General features: G+C 42.6%; 1 protein-coding gene across 4 annotated transcripts in view; it reads left to right on the top strand.

Annotated features, from left to right (window-relative positions):
- Nucleotides 1–19,742, top strand: part of LOC124100911 (catenin delta-2-like) — a 130,942-nt gene extending 111,200 nt beyond the window's left edge. For 2 of the 4 annotated variants that reach the window (XM_058583182.1, XM_058583181.1), the window contains 5 exons: nucleotides 4,107–4,316; nucleotides 13,691–13,802; nucleotides 14,705–14,833; nucleotides 18,190–18,319; nucleotides 18,585–19,218. In XM_058583182.1, the coding sequence (XP_058439165.1) occupies nucleotides 4,107–4,316; nucleotides 13,691–13,802; nucleotides 14,705–14,833; nucleotides 18,190–18,319; nucleotides 18,585–18,697 (694 nt within the window). In that variant the 3' untranslated portion in view covers nucleotides 18,698–19,218. Of the gene's footprint in view, nucleotides 1–4,106; nucleotides 4,317–13,690; nucleotides 13,803–14,704; nucleotides 14,834–18,189; nucleotides 18,320–18,584; nucleotides 19,219–19,573 lie in introns of those variants that run through there. The other 2 variants (XR_009227994.1, XM_058583183.1) reach the window with 2 other exon arrangements.
- Nucleotides 19,743–25,376: the final 5,634 nt, after the last annotated feature.

The following is a 25,376-nucleotide window of genomic DNA, read 5'->3' as shown; positions in this document are numbered from 1 at the left end:
TTAAAGTTCTCTTTGGTTTTCACTTCCCACTTCACTGGCAAGCTGAAAACCTTGAGTCATCCTTTCTCCATTACCTCAATTCTGCATTGGACTCCAAGCCCGTGGACTCTCCATCATGGTGCGCTTCTCTTCTCCAACCTCCCATGGCCACCTCTTAGTAGTCACACATCCATATCATTTGGAGACTGAAATCTTGTAGTGGCTGTCATGTGGCCTCTCGGTGTGAACCATTATGAGACTGCAGTATGTATCATTTTCTTATTTTTAAACCAGAAAAATCCAAAAGAAGAGGGAGTGGTCGTCCACCACCTGATTGCTGGTGCCTGGGTTATCACCTCCTATGCCTCATGCCCGGCTCTACCCCAGGGTGATCCCTGTGCTCCATGTCCTGCTTTGCATCCACAGAGTTTCCCCAGGCCCCATGGAGCCACTGCTGAGCTGCAGATGCTTTTTATGTCCCTGGGCCCCTACAGAACCTCCAACCTGTTCCCCCTCAAGATCCCTAGAGAGACAGTCACCACCTGTTGTCCCGGCCACTCCATCCTTAGCCATAGCAGAACCTAGCCTCTATCATTTCTCTCTCTAAAAATAAATTGTTGGGTTCAGTAACACATGCCTATAATCCCAGCAACTCAGGAGGCTGAGGCAGGAGGATCTCAAGTTCAAAGCCAGCCTCAGCAACTTAATGAGGCAAAGCTCTTAGCAACTCAGCAATTCCCTATCTCTAAAATATTCATTAAAGAGCTGGGGATGTGCCTCAGTGGATAATTACCCCTGGGTTCAGTCCCCAGTATCCACCCGCCCCGCCCCCCCCCACACAAACAGAAAGAAAGAAAGAAAAGAAAAGAAAGGAGACAAAGAAATCAGCAACTTGACATCTTGATGGTGATAAGCTGTGAAAATTAAGGTCTGGCCCACTCTCTTTATTATGAAAGGAAGTTAACTCCATTTACCTCTGAAGAAATTTCAGGCCTCAAGGACCCAAAAGCCTGCATGAGGGTTGGAGGAAAGGGGACCTTGATTCTTATTTGATAAAGTAGGAAAGTTTTTTTAGCTTTTTCCAGTGTTTCGAAACCTATGGAAAAAAGAAACAAGGGGCCTTTGACAGTTACAGGGATAAAGCTCTTTGAGTTGTCGTGCTGATAATTTTTGCAGTTCAGACAGTTTTATCATCAGGGATAAGGTCACATGCTTCTCCCACCTTCAGTCTGACTGCTGAGAACTTCCTTCCTCATGCCCCAGAATTCTCTTTGTTAAATAGTGACTGGTTGGCCCCTGACCTTCAGAGCAGTCCTAAATGTCCACCTCCCATGTCTGGCCTGCCCTAACAACTCCAGTCCACCCTAGTGCCTTTCTTCCTTGAACTGATGTTATGAGCTTGCCACACAAGGTCACTTGTGGCTATAAGCATTCTATGTTCAATTTTTCCTTCCCACCCCCTCAATTAGCCTCAAAGTTTCTAAACACTAAAAAGAGCTTTAGAAACTTTCCTGGCTACCCAAATTCCATGTAAAAGTGGGATTCAAATTCTAATGTGAGAAGATAGTATTTTTGAGCACATACACAAAGGTTAAAAAAAAATAATAAATAAGGTGCACCCTTAATATAATCAACAAAGTTCTTCCGCATGGAATAATTTTTCTCTCAGATGATAAAAAGTGTAGACTAGAAGATATCTCTCTGGATAAGCAGACTACATGAAAAATCCCCAACCGCCTAGTAAAACTTCAGTGAATTTTATCAGAAATATTAGAAATCCAACAATTCTGGTGCATTTCCCAGGATTGTCAAATTGTGGTGGCTTAAATTAGAGTGGCTCCTGATCTTTGTCACATCGTGGGTCACATGGACAATGACAGTGTTTGCACTGCACCCTGAGGTGAAGGAAGAGGCTGCTCAGCAGGGTTTCTGCCACCTGAATATGACAGGGCCAACTGTGTCTCCTCGAGGATTAGGGGTCTGGGAAGCCCTGATAAAACTGCACATTCAGGTGTATCCCAGCTCATTTGGTGGTGACAGTAGCAACCAAACTAAGAAACACTGCAGCCAAACCTTTTCCTGTCCTCATTTCTGCTTTCAACATTGACAGCGTCCAAGGTTACAAAGCCAGTCTTCCATGGTGCCCTGAGTGTGAATGGTACCATAGGCACAGGGATTGGAATAGTTTTCAATTCTGTTGCCCTTTCTCCATCATTTGAGAGAAGGGGGGAGGAGGGAGGGAGGGAGGGAGGAAGGGAGAAACATTCATCTTCTCACTTTTGTGGATCTCAAATGTATCTTCTCATGGTTTATGGGATGAATGGGCTGAGAGAAGGTCCCACATACTGAGTGCTACAGAAGTAAACTCTCAGCCCAAGTTCAGTCTGGTCCAATGACAGAGAGCTAAGGCAAGTTGCTCAGAGGACTGTCCATGTACAGATATCTTCTCCAAACTACTGGGAGTGCTGTCATTAGAGAAGAAATATGACACATGTGGGAGTTTTCAGGAAACCAGTTTTGTCAGATGCTTCCTCTGCCATCACCAAGTGGATGAAGACAATTTTCTATTTCAGTAAACATCAGCATTTTCTGTCCACACTAAAATAAGCCACTAGAACACAGGATAAAAGCAGATACCAAAATTACAAGGGCCTGTGTTTTATTTATTACTGCCTGGAATTAAGATATTGCATATTCCCAAGGGGTTCTATTTTCTGGCCCGAGGCTCTGTGCACTAGAGAATTTAGCAGCAAATGAAAGAATCATTTACAGTATATGCTGGAGGTAAAATGTCCACATAATTTTGAGGAGCTAGCCACACATGTCTACTGGGGGATAGGGAATAAGTCAGGAATATAACTCTGGACACTTGCCAATTCCACCCCTCAAATTTAAGAACAGCCAACTTTGCTGCAGGCACTCATTTACTCACTTCCATAAATAAATTAAAAAAACAGAATTGGAACCTGCAGGTGGGATAAATGAATTGTCTTGCCTAAACTGCTATGTAAACTAAAATGGCTCTATAATCATGTCATTGTAAGTACCCTTATCATCAGGAGTAACCACATTAATAATGATAAAGTGAATTAAGTAAGCAGAGTTAGATTTTATTTCTTATGCAGATATAAACATGCCACATTAGTAAACATTGGGTGACCCATACAATAAAATCCCATTAGGCAAATTCCAGAGAGGCAAAGTTATCCTGATGGATCAGGTACCTAGTTATATAGCACTAAGCAACTTCTCTGTGCTATAAAGGGGTCAGAACTCACATGCGTGATCATGTTCTCTATATATGTGTGGCGTGACTCCTGTTCAGTAGTACAGATCCCAAGATAGCTCCTGGCAAGGCATTTTGGGGGTTCTTAGAATCATACATTTTCTTAACTTTTGTGAATACATCAGGTAGGAACCTAGTGTTGGCTAATGTCTAGTGAGTCCTGCATCCTCGTTAATCACTATGTCAAATGCACTCCCTACATTTACTCCTTTAATTTTTAAAATATCTGTGAATCAAGTATCATTGTCATTCCTCCTTTATAAATGGAAAAAACAAACCAAAGCTTAAATGAAGTGATCCATGATTCATCCTTGATGTATCTAGGACCAAATTCCAGGTGCTCACCATGAGGAGATTCAGTCAGCCTTCCACATCCATGCATTCGTCATGCTGGATTCAACTACCTGCAGATCAAGATACTAAAAAAAAAAAATTGCACCTGTACTGAATATTTACAGATGTTTTTCTTGCCATTATTCCCTAAACTATTCAGTGTAGCAAATATTTACGTAGCATTTGCATTTTGTTAAGCTAAAAGAATCTAAAGATGACTAAAAATACAAAGAAAAATGTGCATGTGCCATTTTATATAAGAGATTTGAACATCCAGACTCTGGTAACCATGGGGCAGAACAGGAGACTTCTAGAACCAATGCCCCATGGGTTCTGAGGGAGGACCATTGTGTTCTCTGTGTGTATGTTTGAAATCACCTTATAGTCAACACTCAGAGGTGGGAAAGTGACACTACTGCGTCAACCTGCCTCTGTTCTTTTTTTTTCCTAAACCTTCTTTGTCTGCTTGCCCTCTCCTCAACTCTTCCCCCTGTTTCTTTTTCCAAAGGCAAATACGCCATGCGAGACCTGGTCCACATGTTCCTGGAGGGAACAACAGCAACAATTCAGCGAGCAAGGCCATGTCCAATGACACGGTGACTGCCATCTGCTGCACCCTGCACGAGGTGATCACCAAGAACATGGAGAACGCCAAGGCCTTGTGGGATGCAGGAGGCATCAAGAAACTGGTTGGCATCTCCAAGAGCAAAGGAGACAAGTAAGTTGGCTGGTGACGTCCCACCTCCACAGGGGAAGAGTTGGTTCTAAGTGTGCCGATGGATAGCACTATTGAATGTCACTCAAAACCATTTTTCTCCCATAGTCAAGAAAAGGAAAATGGCAGATGGTTTCCAGTTTTCCTTCCTCACCATGAAAGCTGGTCTCACTGTTAATTTTGATTTGATAAATAACTTGTGAGTTGGCGATGGCCATGAAATTGGAAAGGTAAAATTGACATTCCAACACTCATGCTAGTGTGTTGCAAGAGACACTCGCTTAACCTGGAGGCATGAAGGACTCTTCTTGTTACTGTCCTTGTGTGGTTGCGAGTCCAGGTATTGATGGACCTGTGCTCCTTCAGCTCTGCATAGCAGCTCATCACGCAGCACCGACCGGGAAGAAGACAGCAAGAGGCAGTCAGGGTAAACTCAGTCCCAGCCCACCACCTTGCCTTACAAGCTGTGGTTTGGGACAAACCACTTAGTTTAACAAGTCATTATGCCCATACTTTGCAATCTAAAGCTGAGGGGGAGCTGTATAATATTCTTTCAGAAATTACTGATAATCAAACCCACAAGGATGAGCAGATATTTCCTAGCCTGAGGAAATGGTGGGTAAAAGGGAGAGCTTTCAGACAAATGGAATGAAAAGAGATAAGATGGGGTGTCAAGCAGCTACACTGCCATAAATGGGAATGTTTCCCTGTGCGATTGAAGAGCCAAGGGTATCTTAGTGTACACAACTAAAAAATATCTCCACCAGCCAGGGTGCTAGTATATCAGAGAGCTGTCATTTTTTACAGAAACCTGCACCAACATTAATTAAATTTTGCCACCTGGAAGTCCCTCAATGTAATCAAAGAAGATTAAAAGGGTAAACCTTTTGTGGGTCTGTCTGCTTCTAGACTTTTCATTCCTTTACATCTAAATGCTAGATAATTTTTCTTTCATTATTAGAAACTGTGAGAAATGCACTTGGAGACTTTCTGGAAATGCTGTCTCATTATTTAACTTAATTCAAGATGCTACTAATGTGTTTCAGAGATTTCAGTGTTTCTGTTTTAAGCACCTTGAGAACCTATTTGGAAATAGGTCCAATCAACAATGCAGCATTAGAATTTGAATACTTTCCTGTATCAGATAGAGAAGGCCCACAGGACTCATGCAATAATGGTGCAGATTGTTGGCTTGAATTATAACTATATATGGTTGGATGGATAGACAGACAGAGATACTGTACGACACCCTCCCCAACTATACTGCATGATGATTTGTTATGCAGCAAGGAAGGGCACAGAGTCATGGACATGGATCCATTAATACCTAGACTTGCAACCATGCAAGGGACAACAACAAGATAACCTGTAGGTATGTATGTAAGTAGGTAGGTAGGTAGGTAGGTAGATAGATTAGATAGATAGATAGATCTCAAAATGTTTTGCATACACTGCAGGTTTGTGCTTTTCTTTGCATAGTTTCAGTAGGTGCTTGGGATCTCTAGTTGGAGTGCACAGAAACACTCTAACATTTTGTCTATGTCCATGAGGCATTCAAAGATTGAAGTACTTTCTCTGAATTTTAAGACTAGGGAGTTAGGGAATGATACTCCATTCCTTCCCATGAGCTTCTCTACAGCAGTGTGCCTCACTATTGGAACCTTATAGAGAAAAGATGCTTGATTCAGTTCTATGGTCAGAGACAACTGTTAATCAAAATTACTAAAAATCATTTGAAGAAACTATCTGTGATACAGTATGTATACTTGATGCCAATACAAAAAAAAATGGACCTGTTATATCTGGTCCTAATTTGATTATTATTAATGGGAAGGTATTTTCACTTGAGATGATCTTACAAATGTCCTTTAATTTGACTAAAATTTTCTCCATGGCACTTGTTCTGTCTCATTGTTCCTTGATCTTCTTTTCAATGTCAACAACCTGAGTTTCTTAGTTGCATAAGAAGTGTTGAACTAGAATGAATTATGTACCTTTTCAGTTGTATTTCTCCAGCTTAGGAAAGCTCATCCATTTTTCCATATTGACAATTAAAAAAAAAAAAAATATATATATATATATATATAAATATATATATATATATATATATTGATATTGATTAATTGAGGGGGTAAAACAAGGATTTTATAATTCCTCATTTCCTACTTACACTTCAGTTTTGTTATTCATTTCATTGCTCTTAAAACCAAGTGATTCCAAGAGAATTGCTCCATATTTCAGCATGAAACTCACTAAATTCTATCATGACAGGAGATATTGAGATTCCTATTACCTTCTAGTGATATTTTAATAAAAGAGAAACTCTTTATTGACAATAGATTTTTTTGGAATTGGGAATTATTTCATAACTGAAAATTGTAGGAGTATCAATTCATACTAGGTAATTATTAAAATACTTGCAAATAAGTCCACCCTAAATTATTATTTAAAAAATTACTTCCAAAAATAAATTTAGTTTATATCTGACTTTTATTTGAAATAACATTAGAAGCCACTGGCATTAAAAGCATGCCTAGCTATGATCCTCCATTTTATGTATACATCTGTTTTATTTCTAAATATATGCAAGCCTAAATATGCAGTGATATTAACCAGGCTGGTGAGTTGGCCATCACCATGTGTTGGAAGCACAACACTCACTGCATCTTGGGAGCACAACCAATGGGACTGGGATCCTGCTGCTGGCATGACTGTTCAAAACAGTCATGCCAACAGCCACACCAGCTGGCATCTTCAGCCACCCCTGATTTGACAGCTCTTGTGAAGACCGGGCATTGTGTAATTGTTATTAACTCTTGTAGGAGTCTCATACTCACCATTTTGAAGTCTTGATAATGTTCTTTTCACATCATTTTAAACACCCATCATGGGCATTCTATCATGTCTATCTCAAAAATAATATTTTTTACACTTTTAACAGTTGTATAGGAAATAGCATTGAATGTGTCCCTGTCTTTTGTCATAAGACAGAAAAGCTATTAACAGTCTCAACTGTTACTTGTCAGAAAAGAACTCTATATTGTGGCTTGGGTTATAATCACTTGTCACATTAAAAGCACTCAATGTTCAAGTCCTTCAATCAATACTCATTGTTTTTCAAGTAGAAGTTTATATGATACCAGTCTAGTGGATGAATCAAAATTAAAGTCTTAAAAGAAGGCACTGTTTCTTTGACCTTCACATATTATTATAACACTATCATCTATTGGCATTTTAATTAAGAAGTTAAAAACTGCTATTTATTACACATCAAAGTCTCTTTCTATTTTATAACTAGGAAAGAAGTGGAACTTAAAAATTACACTGTGTCAGAGAAATGTTTTACTGAATGTTTCAACTACACTATTACTACCTAAATTTTAATATAGTTTCCTCTTAGGTTGCTTGAGTATCATCACAGACAAATACTGCGCCAACAGTGATAAAATGCAACAAAACATAGCATCTAATCTTTGTTCAGCATTTATTATATAAGAATGGCAGGTACCTTTATCTGTGTCCACAAAAAGGTCTAAAATTCTGTCTTTAAGTCAAAGGAATTTAAAATTACATTTGGAGCACAATACTATCATAAATTTTGAAATAATTTAGTAACAATTCATTTCAGGAAAAGAAATGTTAAAAATTGGAATTTATAGAAACTCTATATTTGTTCTCTTTAATTCCTTGATGTAACTAATGTGGCCAAAGTTGAATTTCATCTCAGTAATCATAGCAATGGCTGTTACACTTGCCCTTCAGTGAATGGATGAAGAATCCTCAAACTAGGTTGGTCTAAATGACAAATGTGAAGACCTAGGAAAATAGCAGCCACTTGCTTCACCATGTATTGGCATCCCATAATTTCACTGGAAAATGCATATCCTCAGAATATCTATTTACTTCTGAAGCTGTGTTTACAATATATATACTGAGAGGAAGGGGCTGACCCCTTGTAGATGTCTAATCCCACCTCTCCAGCTACAGGGCCCTGTTACCCTGGGCCCCCAGGGTAACACCCTGAGTATGGGAAGCATATTCCTGATAATAGTTCTGAGCCTTGACAGACTGCTCTAGCTCATCCCTTGCACAGTTGAATTGAATGTCATGCAGAGTTTCCAGAGTAAGAAGCTGTGGGCTAATATGTTATCCTCAACAGTCTGAAAGCCACTTAGACCCTTTGTCCACACTCTGTAAATGGAAGAAATCTCTCCAGTAATAACATTCCGCTTGAGATGCTTACTGGGTGCTCAATAAATATAATATGGAGAGTATTATAAGTTCAGGAACCTAAACATATTCAAGTTCTGTGAAACCGAATAGAGTAACGGCTGCCTAGACCCACCATGAAGACCCAGTGGTTTTGAGGCTCTGGAGTGTGGTGAGCCGCTTCTGCCGTTTCTGCAGATTATGGTCGCCATTACAAGATGACGCTGGCTCCACTGTGGTCTGTGACAAACAACTCCTTATCTGGGAGAGTTGGCACATGATTTTTCACCACCCTGTGAGAAAGCTCCACGCGGCAGCTTTGCATTGGGGCTTGGGATGCTTTATTAAGGCTGGGAGGGGCATCCAAGAGAGAGAAGAAGAAATATCCAGGGACCTGAATAAAACTGTTGAAAGAAGATTCTCGAGTTGCGTCTTCCTTGCGGGCAAGGGGTCGCGAGAGTGGAGTGTGCATGAACTTGTCATTCGGGCACTCCACACCCTTGAAAATGCCAGTGGGGTAGACCCCAGCTTTGGGGAATGATAAATTTCATAATGAAACACGTCAGAACCTTTGACACAGAAGCTGAAAGTGGTGGAAGGACACTAAAAGGGTACAATAAAGAAAATCAGATAATTCCTGGTGGCAATTTAAAAGTTCAATGACTTTGAACTCCTCTTTAGATTTCCATCTCTAACTACTTGGAACCATTTAACAGACTCCAGTTTTAAGTTTAATGTGTTAAAAATAAAAACCAATTTGAGGCGCAGATATCATATCACATTTTTGGCAGCTTAGCTGGGTCTTGAGCTGGAGGGCACAACTTCTGGATCATTCTGCTGAGCCATAGATGTTGAAAAAGTTCCTTATCCTCAATATTGAGGATTAACAGCCCTTCCCTGGTTACTGTGCCTATTCTGAATTCTCTGGTTTTCTTCTTTGAGCTTTCTTATCTAACCCCTGCAAGCCAGAGAGATGGTGCAAGGGGGGTCTAGGGCCAAGCACCCAATGTACTAGAGCTCCAAGAAGTTCTCTGGCTGACAGTGAGTTAAAATTTTAACAAGAAAATCATGATTAAGGAGGCAAACAATGATTGAAGATACCTGTCCAAGTGGCACATGTTTACATAAACCGCTTCGAGCCTTTCTGAATGAGAGTGGGAAGGAAATGATTGGTAGCTAGCTGATCACAAATATGTAAGTGGCTAGTGGGATGAAAAGAAGGTTAACTTAACAACAACTTCCCAAAGAAACTATCTCTTCATTTCCTTTCTTATTTAGAAAGCCAAACATTGTTTTTTAATTGACCTATGCAAAATTTCATACAATAAAAGGTGTGTAGAGCCATGAAATTCATCCTCACAGTAACTGATTCTTCATCATAACTCTTTGTAATGAGCATTGACTAATCTGTATCCTAGGCCAGCTGTACCCTGGTCTGGCATCCAGTGTTAACGCTGGCTTCTGGGACATTTGGAAATAGGTACATTCAGAACCCGAATTTTAAGTCCCTTCCAGGCATGGTTGAATGCAGCAAAGTTGAAGTCCGACAGTTTAGCCATTGAAATGTCTACTGCATCTTGAACTAAGAGGGAAGAGGGAGCCCCTCTTCTTCCTGCTCCTCCTGGGGCTCCCCTGCAGTGGCTCAGGAATTGCCCGAATCAACATCCTTAACTGGGTTTCCACAGCCCTGCTCTTTAAGCTCCCCTCTCCCCACCTCCACTAGGAATTTCTGTGCCCACTTGCATGGCCATGTGAGAGGGGTCTGGCTCAGAGTGGCATTCTCGTCCCTGCCTCTTACCACCTCCTCTCTCACCACCCTCAGGTGCCTGCTAATCCCATCATCCAGAGACAAGTTACCTGCCAGGTCACATCTCTGTCATGCATGAGCATTTTCAGGATTGGACATTATGAAGGATTTGAAAGGTGTGTGTGTGTGTGTGTGTGTGTGTGTGTGTCCTTGAGGGTTCCTTCATAAGCAGTTTTGTATGGCCATTTTCCTGACATGGAAGAACTTAAGAGGGGAGCAGTGTACCCTAAGCCCCATGAAATCTAAACTGCTTCAGATTTGACTGAAGCTTTGTCCTAAGCCATGACTTACAACCCCAAGGTGTACCTTCTCAATTGCAAATGAGACCAGCATAAAACGAGCTGTCTTCATTGGGTCATATTTAGGATTTTTTTCTGCTGTCAACCAAGCATTCCCTTCAAAATAAAAGATTATCTTATATAAACAATTTTTTAAAATCATTCTCATATATGAGTAATGGGTACATACACTTTCAAAATATTTTCCACCCTGCACATGTTTCAGTAAACCTGTCCCTTCCTGTCATGGACACCACCCTCCAGAGGATCTAAGAAAAACCCATAGGTTTCCAGTGGATACATTCTCTCCTCCTTCCACGGTCCCAACCCCTTACCATTACATGATCCCACCATTCCCTGAGGACACGATTACACCTTACATTCTTCATTCACTAATTCAACTGCTGCCAATTTCCTGAGCCTTCTGGGTCATCCATCAACCTCCAGCTGCCTCCAGAGTCTGTCTTTGTCCTACACCTTCATCTTTAACCCCTGGTGTGCTGGTAGCAGCCCCTCTATGTCCATTACCTGGCTGCTCTTTCTTCCTCTTCTTGCTCTGACCGTTGGAGACCCTGGGGACTTCACCCAGCCTCTCAGGAGGTAGCTGCTTCCTCTTTCCTCGACTCACTCACCCCATGTCACTGGCCCTGGAGGTGGGACTAGTGTGCCCTCCTTCTCCTCATTGCTCCTTTGAGAACTTGGCCTTTTCTTCCCTTTTAGGAACTCCCAGCATCTGGGAGGCACCCCCACTCCAGCAGACTCTGATCCTTGTGGGATCTCCAGTCCATTAGCTAATCTCCACCCTCCATCCCCTCCCTCACATCTTTATTTTCCTCTCTACCTGGCTTAGTTTCATGACTTTCTCTTGTCCTTGTTCCTCTCCAAGTTGCATGACTGAAAACCTCCATCCAACTTTGCCCACCTGCCCCAGAGCAGCTGGATGTGGCTAGAGAAAAGCAAAGGACCACGCTGACTGGTCGCCTCATTCTCTGTTCATTGCTGCACACATCAAGTAGTGTCCCTGCAATCCCTCTGCCCACCCTGGCCACCCAGCACCTGGCCGTAGCCAGCTTCCTCCCCCCTCACCTCCCAGACTGTTCCACACCCTTCTTCTCCCTTCTCCTTTCTCTTCCTCTCTCCTATTCCATCCTCCAAACTCCAACCCTTCCTTACCTTCAGCAGATGACCTCACTTTTCATTTTCCCTGAGGAGAGAATGTGCTCATCCTCCATCTCCACATCTCACCATCTCCTCACTGCATCTTGGCTGGAGAGCCTGTCTGGCCTCCCTCCTGTTCCCATAGCCAGTGACTCCTTTGCTCACTGAATCCCATCAGCCTATTTCCTCCTGTGATCTTCTCCTTTCTCACCTACATCACCAGTTTTTCCCTCCTTGATGTTGAGTCATTCTATCAGCATACAAAATGCTGCAAAATCTTCCCAGGGATCTATTAAAACACCTCTTGATCCCTCTCTCTTCAAGCCCCATTCCTCTGCTGCCCTTTTATGGTAGAATTGTACCACAGGCTGCTGGATTCCCTGTCTCTCCTTCATTAGTTCCCCAGTATTTTTTGAGCCTTCTTGAGTGAGACAGTCTGGCAGAATCAAGTACTTTTGTTCCTTCCAATCATGATGACTTCCATCTTTCCAGGACCAGTGGACATGCCTGGTCCTTCTTCTTTTATTGGCCTTCTCCTCCTCCTTATGCATCTGATCTCCTAGTCTTGCTGACATGACACCCACTTTGTTTTCCCCCCAGCCCCACCTCTTCCTACTCAGTGCCCTGAGAAACACCCCTGACTCCTGGCACCCTCTAAATTCTGGAGTGCCCCAGGGCCCACCGGCTTCTGTCTTTGGCTTTCCTGTGTTTCCATTCAGATATATGGTTCCACCCATTCTCTTGCTCTGAATAATATCTACATGCTCAACTCCAGAATTTCTTCTCTAACCCTGACATTGCTCTAGGTTCACAGATTCAGATTGACTCTCTAGTCTCTGTTCCATCTCTGAACTAACCTGTGCCAAGGTGGTCCTTGTTTCCCCTTCTACTTATCTCTCTATTCTCCCTTAGTCAGTGACTCCTGCCATTCTGGTTCACACCAGAAGCATTGGGGTAAGACTTGATTTCTCTGTCCCACACTCATTGGAAAACCCTCCAGCATAGATGCAAATCTTCCCTTTCTCCCCATGCACACCCTAACTGAGTCAGTGTGGCCTCTCCCTCTCTCTTGGTGAAATTGCAGCCTCTATTCTATTCTTTGTAAACTGTCCTCGGCACAGAAGGCTTCTTGCTGTCCTGGTCCCCTTGCTCACTCTGCTCAGTCACAGGAGCCTTTTGTTTGTTCTAATGTGGGTCAGACCAGTTCCCACCCAGCACCTTCACCTCTGTTCATCCTGTGACTTGGAGGCCCCACCTCTGTCCTCCGTGTCAGACTCCTTGTCATTATCCAAAATGCTTCCTTGACCATAGGCCACTAAATAGCCATACCAGCATGACCCACCACACTCTCTCTCTTTGCCCTCCTTCCCTTCTGAGTACTTGTAAGTATGTCACATTTTAATATTAATGTTTAACTTGCTTACATTTTCACTTTGGGAGCTATCTTGACATTGTAAGGCTCAAGTTCCTCCTCTGTAAACTGGGGAGAATAATAACATCCAGCTCTTGGGATCGATAAGAGGTTCTTGCACCATCGTAAGTACACAACAGTATCTTTTAAATTAATATACCTCTAATCTGAACTTCATCCCACCATTCAAATAAACAAGAATAACAAAAGTTTGATAAATGAAGAGATGCAATAGCAAAATCAGTATGAATGTTGTTTTTATTAATTTTCATCTATTGATATTTTCAATGATTCTCTAAAAAGCATTGAATTCCCTTAAAAGTCTAAATATTATCCAAAATGAAAAGCTGAAAGAGTTGGAAACAGTTGTCTCTGTGAAGCAAGAATTGGGAGCAGGATAAGAGTCCTGCTCTTCTTTGTTACAACATTAATACCATTGGACACTTTACTTTGATAGATATATAGTTGAGTTTTTTTTTTCTTTTTTTTTTAATTTTAATATTTTATTTTTTAGTTCTCGGTGGACACAACATCTTTGTTTGTATGTGGTGCTGAGGATCGATCCCAGGCCGCACGCATGCCAGGCGAGCGGACTACCGTTTGAGCCACATCCCCAGCCCAATATAGTTGAGTTTTAAGAAGAAAGACTGGAAGGAAATACTGTGACCCGTTAACAAGAGCTATCTGGGGTGGAGAAGATGGAATCACCAGCTGTTCCTTCCTTCCTTCCTTCCTTCCTTCTTTCCTTCCTTCCTTCCTTCCTTCCTCCCTCCCTCCCTCCTTCCCTCCCTCCCTCCCTCCCAAAATGATCCAGAATGTATTTATATTTTTTAATCATATGCATGTTTTTCATATATGAACTGGATATTAAAAGACTAATGGAGGCTTGGTAGGATGCATTTGGAATATGCTCCAAATTTTAAAATGTAACTTCTGGGGCACCAGGGAACACTGCACTCTAGTGTGGATACTTAGCAGAAGCTGCTAAGACCTTGAGACAGGCGGAGTTGGGTATCGGTGGCAGGGAAGAGGGTTGAAAACAGGGTAAAGAAGGTAAGTGGGAAGGGAGGATGCCATTCCAGCATCCTGATTGCTCACAAATCGGTCCTGAGAACAAGAGTAATCACTTTGGGAAGATTTGGAGACAGTGGGAGAGGAGGCAGACATGGCCAGATACAGGTAAACAAAGGATAGACATTTTCAGGGTCATCTGACATTCTGAGCATCATATTTGCATTTAATAAAAACCTCTAACCAAAGCAAATATGCGAAGAGACCATTTATTCCACATCTGGGAAGGAAAGCAGGCGCTAAAAGCAGGGGCTCCCAGCCAGGCTGCCTGGAGGAGAAGGGGTGTGTCTTAATTCATATTCCCTCTTTTAACCTTGATGATGGCCAGGAGCTCTGTAATCTCTTTTGACATGCTATAGAAATATTTTGCAAATTCAAATGCTTAGAACTTTCAAATGTCAGGAGGTGAAGGATCACTCTGCCTTCCCGTTTAATAGGAGCACGCTGTCTTTTGCAGGATGGATGTTCACAATATCACTTTGTAGCCTCATCTTCAACCATTGAGAGGGATCGGCAAAGGCCCTACTCCTCCTCCCGCACACCCTCCATCTCCTCTGTGTGTGCGTGTCTCCCAAAAACCGCTCAGGTAAGAGGCTGCCCAGGGCCATCCCAGGCCTTGGTTTCCCCTGAGCAAAGGCTCTCACCCCAGTCCCTCAGCTGAGATGCACCCGGAGGGGAACTGCCCCAACTTTGACTAGGAATATGAAATTCCTTTGTGTTATGTAAACACATATTCAGAGCAAATTCTCTAACAGGCTCACATGCACAAATGCCTATCAGGAACCTGCCTTCAGAGAGGAACAAGTGTAAGGAAGACTGCCAAGACTGTACACATCAGGATTTTCCATGCGCAGTTTTTGAAACTTAGTTTGAGTTGCATCTTCTTTATTGTATTTGGGATAACAGAGTAAAGGACACAGGATGTACTATTTCTTTCTTTGGCATGAGATGTATCTTGAGGGTCTCATAACTACTCTGTGTCCAGTTGGCTTTTTATTATTACCTACAAATCATTGATAAATTCTTACACCAAATTTTAACTTATAAGTCATTCCATTTAATTTTCTAATTTTGTCACATTCCTCTTGCTTAAATTTTGAGCTTAATTCACACATTTATTTGTGAAAGTATTTTATGTTATTCCACTTTTCAGTTGTTTAAAGGAATGCCAAAGATTAGATGGAAATATACAAGGTAAAATATGAACACCTTGTTTAATAATATAAGTGGCATGGGTTTATTGTTCTTTTACCCAAAGTGCAAGTTTTTGAAACTTTTCATTTCTGCATATTGATTTTGTTTGGAGAATGAAGAATGGAACAAAAATTCTATGCCCTCACCTACCCAATTCTCCTGACTTCCACACATGACTCTTTCCTTACCATCCCCAGCCCTCTCCCTGATGAGGTGATCACATTTCTGAAAGGATATACTGGAGACATTGGCAAAAAAATGCTACCCACCAAAGTGGCCTGAGGACAATTGCAAATCCTTACACTGGCCAGTCAGAATGACGGAAAATCAGAAACCAGGGGGGAGCTTTAGACCGACGTAAGGCACCCTCTCCAACCCATGAAAGCTTCTAGGTTCAGCCTCCCATGAGGATAAGGAAGCCCTGTGACTGGGAACTCTTCCACCTAACGTCGCAGTGCAGAGGTGGCCTCTTTTTCTTCTTTTCCTACAATTTTGGCAGGTTTTAAGAGATAAGGAAGTGTCTTCTCTGGTGCCTTAACCCATTCCAGCTCTTCTGCAGGAGAGCTGCATTCTAATAAGATGCCCCAGTGATTTGTGTGAACATTCCTTGTTTTAGGAGCTCTGAATTATAGACCCTGAACTAATATGAATCTGTAGGGTTTTTTTTTTGTTTTTTTTTTTTTTTTTAGCAAACATTCATTAAAACATTCATTTTTTTCTGGGGTTCTGCAGGAACTATCAAAACAAAGGGGCAAAGCTTGTGCCTCATATTTGATTGACAACCTCTCTCTCCCTCCCTTGGTGGGCATCACAACAAGACCGACCCCTCATAGCTGGTTGCTCTTAAGAACTGTCAACAGGAACCATTTCTGCTCATGTCTTATGTTCCTGTCACACTTCAGGAAAGTTGAGTTAAGAAGATAAACCTGAAAGTCATGTACCAGTAACCAGATAAAGGAAGCATGGAAGGGAAATGTATAGGTGTGGAACAATATCCCAGCACACTGCAGGGTAGCATCTACCCCTTCAAGCAGGTGCAGATGTCCTGAGCAGAACCATTTGGGTGGGAGAGAAGGACAACAGGCTGTCTCCTTGACCTTAAGTCATTTTTTCCTAATCAGACATCAGCAGGAGATATGACCATCAGCAGAGGAGTTAGCCTCTCACCCTCAATTTTCCATCCAACTGCAATCATTCTGGAAGACATCTGGTGTTGTGCATGACCCCCTGGTGAATGCAATGGCCCTGCTTCCTCCTGACAAATTGCTAATTGGCCTCCCTTAAGTTATGGTCTTTACTAAAAGCAAAGAAGCCAACAAATAAATAAATCAGGTCATGAGCACTAGACGAGGTCACCAGTGTGGCTCATAGTTGCACACATGCCAACGTACCTGCCTAACCATAAAGGAAAACAGAAACAAAATGTATTGGGAATGCCACCTCCTTCTATGGAAAGCAACCACTTTTCTTATAGCAAATACTACAAAATTCTGTCAGCACAGTGAGCAGACTGTCTCTAGCTCTTAGGGAGACCTGTCAGGAGGCTCTAGGACACTGATTTTGCATTCAAGAGTGTAATATTAGTCATTAGTTCCCAGGGTACAGAGAAACTCGTCAGCAGAATCAGTGAATTCCACACCAGCCTTCCATGGAATCCTGCACTCTTGGCAATGAAAAAGCACTCTGGTGTGGCCCAGGAGTCCTTGGTGCCTCATGATGTAACTACAGAGGGTTCCAAAGACTGGCTGCTATCTAGACATAGAGACAAGCCATAACTGTCCTAAGGGACACATTCTTAAGAATATTCTGGGCCCTTATGCCAATTAGAATTGATGGGCTAAGATGGGGTCCTGCATTGGAGGGAGCCAGTCCTCAGCACTGCCCAGACATCCATCTCAGAGTGAAGCCTGCTGGCCACAGAGGTTCTGGTGAATGCTGCTGAACCCCTTTTCCCGACCCAGGAGGAACCTGAACACCACAGCTCCTGACCACAGGGAGAGCCCACCCAGAGCTGAGTCCAGTGGTCATAGCTCAGTGCCCTTGTTATTTATGAGCAGGGCAGCAAAGGGAGGGGGCAGTTGGGCTGTCTGTCAAATTCTAATACGAAGCAGCATTTTAAAAATATCCACCAGAGAGCTCTTTCCCCCTAAAAAATCATTATCACACTCAAGTGAGCCTGGAAAACAGAATAAAATGTACTTACTTGGACTCCACTACTGGAGTGAATCTATCTTTATGTGGAGCTTTTCCTCTTGAGGACTCAGTAAAGTTCACCCCACCAACCATTCAGAAGAGGAGGTGTTTTGATTCTCCTCCAGTGGGGTAGTTCCAGAGATGCCCTTGTAGACAGGACCCATGATTTGGATTTTCATGTGGGTAGGAACAGCCATTTCCAAATGGAAGGCCTTCATTTTAGGAGCTTTCCTGGACAGTTTTCGCCTGAACAGTTTGACTGGGAGGAATGTTCTGGAGTTTGTTGAGGGTTAGCTCCCCTCGGCTGAGCCCTCTAAACTTCTGTGTGTCTCAGCCACCAGTGGGGCCTCAGGTGTATATGTACAAATCATCCCAGCTCACCCATAATTATGATCAATTTAATTTTTTTTCTTAAAAAAAGCAAAGGTGGAAGCCTTGGGAGAATGCTCATGGGTGAATGCCCAGCTTTTCTCCGAGGCCGGGTGGAGTGGCCTGGCGGGAGGGAGCTGGTGGAAATGAGTTAACCCAGCCTGGCTCTTCCCTCTGCCCTCACAGGGTTCAGCACAACCAGTCCCCCAGGAGCCCAGCAGAAAGGATTACAAGGCCTACCAGCCATTTCAGAACTCCACGAGGAATTACAACGAGTCCTTCTTTGAGAACCAGGTCCACCACCGCCCTCCGGCCAGTGAGTACACCATGCACCTGGGCCTCAAGTCCACGGGCAGGCTGCAAAATCTTCCCAGGGATCTATTAAAACACCTCTTGATCCCTCTCTCTTCAAGCCCCATTCCTCTGCTGCCCTTTTATGGTAGAATTGTACCACAGGCTGCTGGATTCCCTGTCTCTCCTTCATTAGTTCCCCAGTATTTTTTGAGCCTTCTTGAGTGAGACAGTCTGGTAGAATCAAGTACTTTTGTTCCTTCCAATCATGATGACTTCCATCTTTCCAGGACCAGTGGACATGCCTGGCAACTACATCGACTTCTACTCGGCAGCCCATCCCTACAGCGAACTGAACTATGAAAGGAGCCATGACCCGGCCTCGCCCGACTCCTGGGTGTGAGCTAGCCAGGTGCCCGGAGCAGTGCATGTGCATGCAGACACCAGGAGACATTTCTCCCCTCCCGCCCTGCAAATTTAGTTTGTTGAAGCCTGTTCCATAGGAAGGCTGTGATAACCAGTAAGGGAATATTAAGAGCTATTTTAGAAAGCTAAACGAATCAGACGTTAACTCAGTAATCAGTAGATCCTAAACACAACAACGGGTGACACTATTCTAGTCTGAGCTGTAGGGTTTAAAGAGTGCTTTATATGGAAGGCGGCAGAAGAAGGAGGGAGGAGAGGGCCGGTGGTGGGGTGTGGAGGTTAGTTAAGCTCAAGACACAGAAGAGTTTACACACTTATGGGGGACGGCTTCTCACGCTTTGTTTACTCTCTTCATCCATTGTGACTCTAGGCTTCAAGTTGCATTGGGGTTCCTCTGTATAGCAAGATATTTCTTGCCTTTTGTTAATGCATTGTTGTAAAGTATTTGATGTACATTACAGATTAAAGAAGAAGAGCGCATTGTGTATATTACACCAATGCCACTGTGTTTCTTCATCTATGGTTCTAAATATTGCTTCAATTTCAAACTTTTGAAAGATGTATGGATTTCCAGTTTTTCTTTTCTTTCTCCCAGTATGTTTTAACTGAAAACGAAAAAAAAAAAAAAAGGAATATTTAGCAGTATGGTTCGTTCTGATATGTGAATTTGTGGCAACTAACGAGGCATTCAGCAGTTTCTGATGATTAACATCCATCATTCCACTTTCCTTGTCAACAAAATGCTTTTCCACTGCCTAAAATTTTAGATGTAGATATTTGAAATAGATTTTTTTTCATTTATACCAGTTTTCTTTTTTTCTTTTTTTTTTAATTTTTAATATTTATTTTTTAGTTTTCAGCGGACACAACATCTTTGTTTGTATGTGGTGCTGAGGATCGAACCCGGGCCGCACGCATGCCAGGCGAGCGCGCTACCACTTGAGCCACATCCCCAGCCCCTATACCAGTTTTCTTTATGATGATAGAGTGTTAAAAGAAAATAAATTACAATTGATCTGTCATCCATATTTGCTAAGAATGTCTATTTCCAAGGACCTAGCTTACAAAAATACGCATCCTTGCTGTGCGTCTGTGCATGTGTGGGTGTGTGTATGTCCATGTACGTAGGGAAAAAACAACCTGTGTGAGATCTTATTTGGATAGAAGTGATTTCATTTGCTGTTCCTTTGTGCAGAATTTGGTTTTGGTTTTTAGTATTAATGTACATCGGTTCGTTCCTTTCGTACTGTATCTATTCTTCTGACCATCTAGTGACTCAGGATATTAGGCCAGTTGAAGTGAAGTTATAGGATTTTCACACGTTCACACATTCTTGGATACCAACTCTTTCTACAGGTCAATTTCCTTCCACGTTTTACACCCTCAGAACACTACAAACCATGGCCAATCGATAATTTCACTTTGGGGCCAATTACTTGAAGTGTCCACAGAAAATGTAAACTGCTCACCTTATTCCCCCCTAAACTTTTTGTTCGTGGCAGGGAGCAGTAGTCAATTATGGGGTAGATTATTAAAATTGAACTTGAAGCTAATGTTAGACTAGTGGTTAACAGAGCTAAGAAATAAGGCTAACCATTTCAGAGAACACGGGCTGTGGGTGAATGAGCTTCACTCTTTAGAGGCAAGTGACTGAGGCCAATAGGTGCCTAGTAAATGTTAACTGTTCTTGGAAAAAATTAAGAAATAAACAACAAAAGAATTTGGCTGCCATCTTCCTTTAAAACTGACTGCCCTTCACGCCACATAGATTAATTCAGCTCAAAGTCTGAAGTCATGGTTCTTGCTCCAAATTTAACAGTAATCCAAATATACTTCATTTGTGCCTCTTTTTGGAGATGTTAACTTCCAGAATAGAGCAGCAGACACAAAATTACATATGCATTTCCTAAAAATTACCTAGGCGTTAAACCTTGAAGCTTTGTTTATTGTAGGTCGCCAGGATTCTGGGTTTCCTCAAAGAAATGCTCCCACCTTTCCTTCTAGAGAGAGAGAAATATGTAGCATTAAAGACAGAGCTTGGTCTTCATCTGAGTTGTAGAGTGAAATGCAAGTTCATCAAGGCAGAGTGTGGTATAGACATTACTTATCCACAACCAATAGCTGGTTTAACCTTTCAAAAGTAAACAGTAGGATGCAGTTCTTGCTGAGAGTTGTGCAGGGAAAACTAATGATGTGCTAACACAGTCCTCCTCCTAGCAGGAACTTGCAATTTTTTTAATGACTTTGGGTCTCAGTGGATGGCCCACATTAGCAATTCTTGAATACCAAAGATGCCTTTGCTGTCTGTATTTCTTTGAGGGCATATGGTACCAGACTGTGGTGAACTGATTCATCCAGGAACCTCTGGGATCACAGCTGGAAGGAGGAGAAGGAAATTGAAGTGTGCATAGTTACTCAAGCCAATCTTTTTTTTTTCCTTTTCATAAATACACAGAGATAGATGATAGGTAGTTAGGCAGAAGGCAGAAGATAGCTGATAAATGGACAGAAAGGAAGGGAGGGAGAGAGGAAGGGAAGGAGGGAGATGATGGATAAATGACGCACCAGATAGATGGGTATTATCTGAACAGTAAAATGGCCTTAAGCCCCACAGTCTCCCTTGGTAAATAAGGTTGATCAGCTAGTGAAATATAAGATATGTATTGATTAAAAGCCTCAAGTGGCAAGAAACCTTTGGTTGGCTTTCACTGTGCTGATGAGCAAGTGGCTGCTTCTTAGGTCTACAGAATTTCCAGATCCTGGGTCATCCTTTTGAGATGGGAATGGCATTTTTCAGCTAGCACAACTTCTTTTTCTATTCAGCCCCTAGTGGTAGATACTAAATACACCCAATGCACTTAACAGGATGTAAGCCCAGACATGAACATAGGAAAAGCTGATCACCACAGTCTGATAAAGGAACACTAAGACTACACCATTATAAATAGAATTAACACTTTCAAATAGATCTTTTATTACTGATTCAGCTGCAATACCACGCACTAATATTTCAGTCCTCGATAACAGTTATGGGTTAAACAATAAAATATCAATTTTCTAAGAATTAGGGTGACACAGAGGTCATATCTTACTGGCGCTGACCTAGGTAAAGGTTAGCCAGTGATGACCTGTTCATCTTGATAAGAGTCACATTATGGAAAGCTGCTCTTAAAGAAATAATAATAAGATAAAAGCAGCATTTAAACTGAATAACAAATAAAAATCAAATACATACCAATAACCACCAAAATACTCAATGTATTTGGTCTGTCTGGTTTCTCCAGTTGAACTCTTCCTTAGTGTCATCCCCTTTCTTCCTAGAAGCTGTGCCCCTGGGCCATAAGATCTGAAGACCCCCACGTTGGTGGGGGGAAGTAACATTAAGTACTGCCTCAAAAATATCTGCAAAAGTGTTGCTCCAGACTGCCATAGTCTCTCACTAGCCAAAAATGAAAACTCAGAATGATCAGCTCAGCTCAGCTCAGATAGCAGGAGAAGGCCAAGCCCAGTGGGTTATGGACACCTCACCTCATCAGCTGACCGAATGACAGACATCTGTATGACACAGAGAGGAGAAAAGCCAAGCAACCGGGGGCTCATGGTGTTTTAGAACTGCATTTCCCAGACCGGATCCCGCTGATACCTGGCTGAATTCTCTGGGGAAACATGCTCTCCCAGGCCCAACCTGAGACACTTTCTTTCCCAGTGTGGTCAGGACAGTAGGGCTGAAATGCAGGTCAAGCAACCAGCTAATCAAGACCAAACTAATGACCATCTGATCATCAGCTTGTAACCTTGCTCTCTCAAATATCCCAAATAATATTTCACTATTGGCTTGGTGGCAAAACACACTCTGTGCTGGCTGCAAGCCCTCTGTGGTCTTTGTTTATCATGCTTAGTGTGGCTGCTCAGATATTTGTCACACAACTGTGTGCTTGAGCAGAAGGTGCTGCCCAGACTCTGCTGGGGTGTTGGGGTGTTATGGAATTTATGGGAGAATGACTGATTGCTTTTAAAAATCTGAAAATTTGAGTTTAGTTTGCCCAAGAGTTTCACACACATGAACTGGTATACGAAATGAATAAGAACTGGACTTGTGGTTTCCAAGGTCTCCTTTAGCTCCTAGAGATAATCTACAACCCACGGTGCATCTCAGATCAGGATCTTCATGAGGGTGCACCTTGGTGAGGGCTCTATGGGAAAGAGAACCTTGTGCACATCATGCCTCACCTCGAAGCGCCATATTGTTTGGTCACCAGTAGAATCAAAGAGCAAGGAGAATCATAATGTGCTAGATTATTAGTGGCCTTACAAAGTGAAGGACCAAGAACTTCAGTTCACAAAGAATACCAAGTGCTCCCCAGGGGGGAAGGTCAGCCCCAGTGGAGAACCACTGTCCCAGTGCCCTGCTCAAGATGCTAATCACAATCGAGTTCAAGAACATAAAATGCCACACTCCACAGCGTGGTGATCTGAGAAACAAGACAGAGGAGACAGCATTTGGCTAGAATGTGAAGAAAGGATAGACTTCCATGGAGCAAGAATAGGAGCATTTCAGGTAACAGAAACAAGAATGAAGGAGATGATATAGGAAGCACCAGGAATGGACAGGGAACAAAGGTGATGATTTTTATTTTAAAATTAGGAACAGAGTAAGGATTAACTAAGACAGAAAGAAAAATCAGCTGGGGGCAAAGCTGCAGGCCTTTGCAAAACCGCCTTGTGGAAACATTGACATTTTCTTATTACACCTGTACAAAGATCCTTGGTGTGTGTGGTGACAATAAAGTCAGACTCTAGATGGGTGCTCTAAAACTCCAGCCCGCAGCAGAATCACCTGGAGCACATGACCCAGCAAGCTCGTCCGAAGGCTTGCCTGGGTAGGGCTGGATATGGCTAAGAATTTGCATTTCTAACAAATGATGTTCATGTTGCTTTTCTGAGGACCCCACTTTGAGAATGCCTGGTCTAGAGACAATCACTTATGAGACAATTGTAATGACCCAGAAGCGTGAGCATTTTACTCAAAATCACTCCCACATGAGCATTTCCGCATCAATATCTGCCTTTTCACAAAATGCCTGAGTGATGCACAGAACATTACAGAACAACAGTCCAGAAAACAAATAAGGGTCTGAGGGAGGAGCTAACAGTAAAACTAACAAAACTAATATAAAATATTGTCAGTGTTGATCAGAGGCACTTGCCCACTACTTGATGAGAAAAAGAAGCACCTAAAGATGCCTCTGAGATGTGAGCCTGGGTTGCCCAAAACCCAGGAGTAGAAAACTTCCTTTCCAGCAAACAGATCCCACTCCATTTGGACATGTGGAGTTACCTGTGCTGCTGGTACATCTAGGGGCTGAGCTGCAACTGGCAGTGGGAAATGTAACAGAGACTCTGAACTGGAGATATAAAATAGGCATTGCTCCTCTGGGGTTGAAAGTAAGAAAATGGGCATGGATAGAGCATTTGTGAAAAGGAGAATATGGCGAGAAGCAAGTCCTGGAGTGGGGAAGGTTCTAGGGAGGCTGTGCACTATAGAAAAGGACACAAGGTGAAAGCAAAGGTTTCAAAACCAGGAGGGAAGACCTCATGTGAAGAGAGTGGCAAATGCCAATGGTGGGCTCAAAGGATGGCAAGGAGCAAGAAGGCAGAGAAGCAGCTTCAGACACAGTACTTTGCAGATCATGCAGGGTCTTCAAGAGCTGTTTCAACAGCAGGTGAGGGTGATCGAGTAGGAGGGTGGCAGTAGACCACCTACTGAGATGCGATCCTGAGACAATCATAAAGGAAAGGAGGGGCTGGGGTTGTGGCTCAGTGGAAGAGCACTTGCCTAGTAGGTGTGAAGCACTGGGTCAATTCTCAGCACTGATTATAATTAAATCAAGGTCCACTGACAACAAAAAAATATTTAAAAAGAAGAAGAGGAGGAGAAGGAGGAGGTAGAGGAGGAGGAGGGGGAAGAAGAGGAAGAAGAAGAAGGAGGAGGAGGAGGAGAAAGGAAGGAAGGAAGGAAGGAAGGAAGGAAGGAAGGAAGGAAGGAAGGAAGGAAGGAAGGAAAAGCCGAACTATCTGGGCCAGCTGACAGAATCAAGGGGAATGTGGCTTATGCTCATACAAACAGTTTAAAGACTACCCCTTCTATAGGTATAGCATTTGTGGCTTCTGTACTGTTTAAACACTTGTCCTCCTTGTCCTGTGGACTCCTACTAGATTAAGCCCCATTTTTTCAAGTCAGAGGAATGGATATTTTGATGCCACATAGTGGTAAATTTTGTGGGTCAACATAAAACTGAGACTTTGCAACCTGAAACATGATTAAGACCCTGCCAAGCAAAGAAGCCATAGGAAGAGGACAGTCTGACTCCCCAGGGTACACCCTTTACTTGGCACCCTAAAATATACAGAGAACAGCAGAAAATAAGGTTAATCCTATCTCAGTAAGGTTGGGCATCTGGCTACCAGCCCTTTCAAGGAGCCCATTTACTCTCCACTCCACACCCACAGGCACCTGCCACATGAGCTATGTGGATTCCTTCCAGACTTTCATCCATACTACCTGCTCTGTGTTAGTCATTTTTGCATCAATGTGACCAAAATGCCTGGGAAGAAAAACTTAGAGAAGGAAAAGTTTCTTTTGGCTCCGGTTTTCT

Source organism: Marmota monax, unplaced genomic scaffold (genome assembly GCF_021218885.2).
Source record: "Marmota monax isolate L192 unplaced genomic scaffold, Marmota_monax_Labrador192_F-V1.1 WCK01_AAM20220418_F8-fsc00440, whole genome shotgun sequence".
Taxonomy (NCBI): domain Eukaryota; kingdom Metazoa; phylum Chordata; class Mammalia; order Rodentia; family Sciuridae; genus Marmota; species Marmota monax.
Note: the sequence above shows the minus strand (reverse complement) of the source record. Positions and strands in the feature narration are given on the sequence as shown.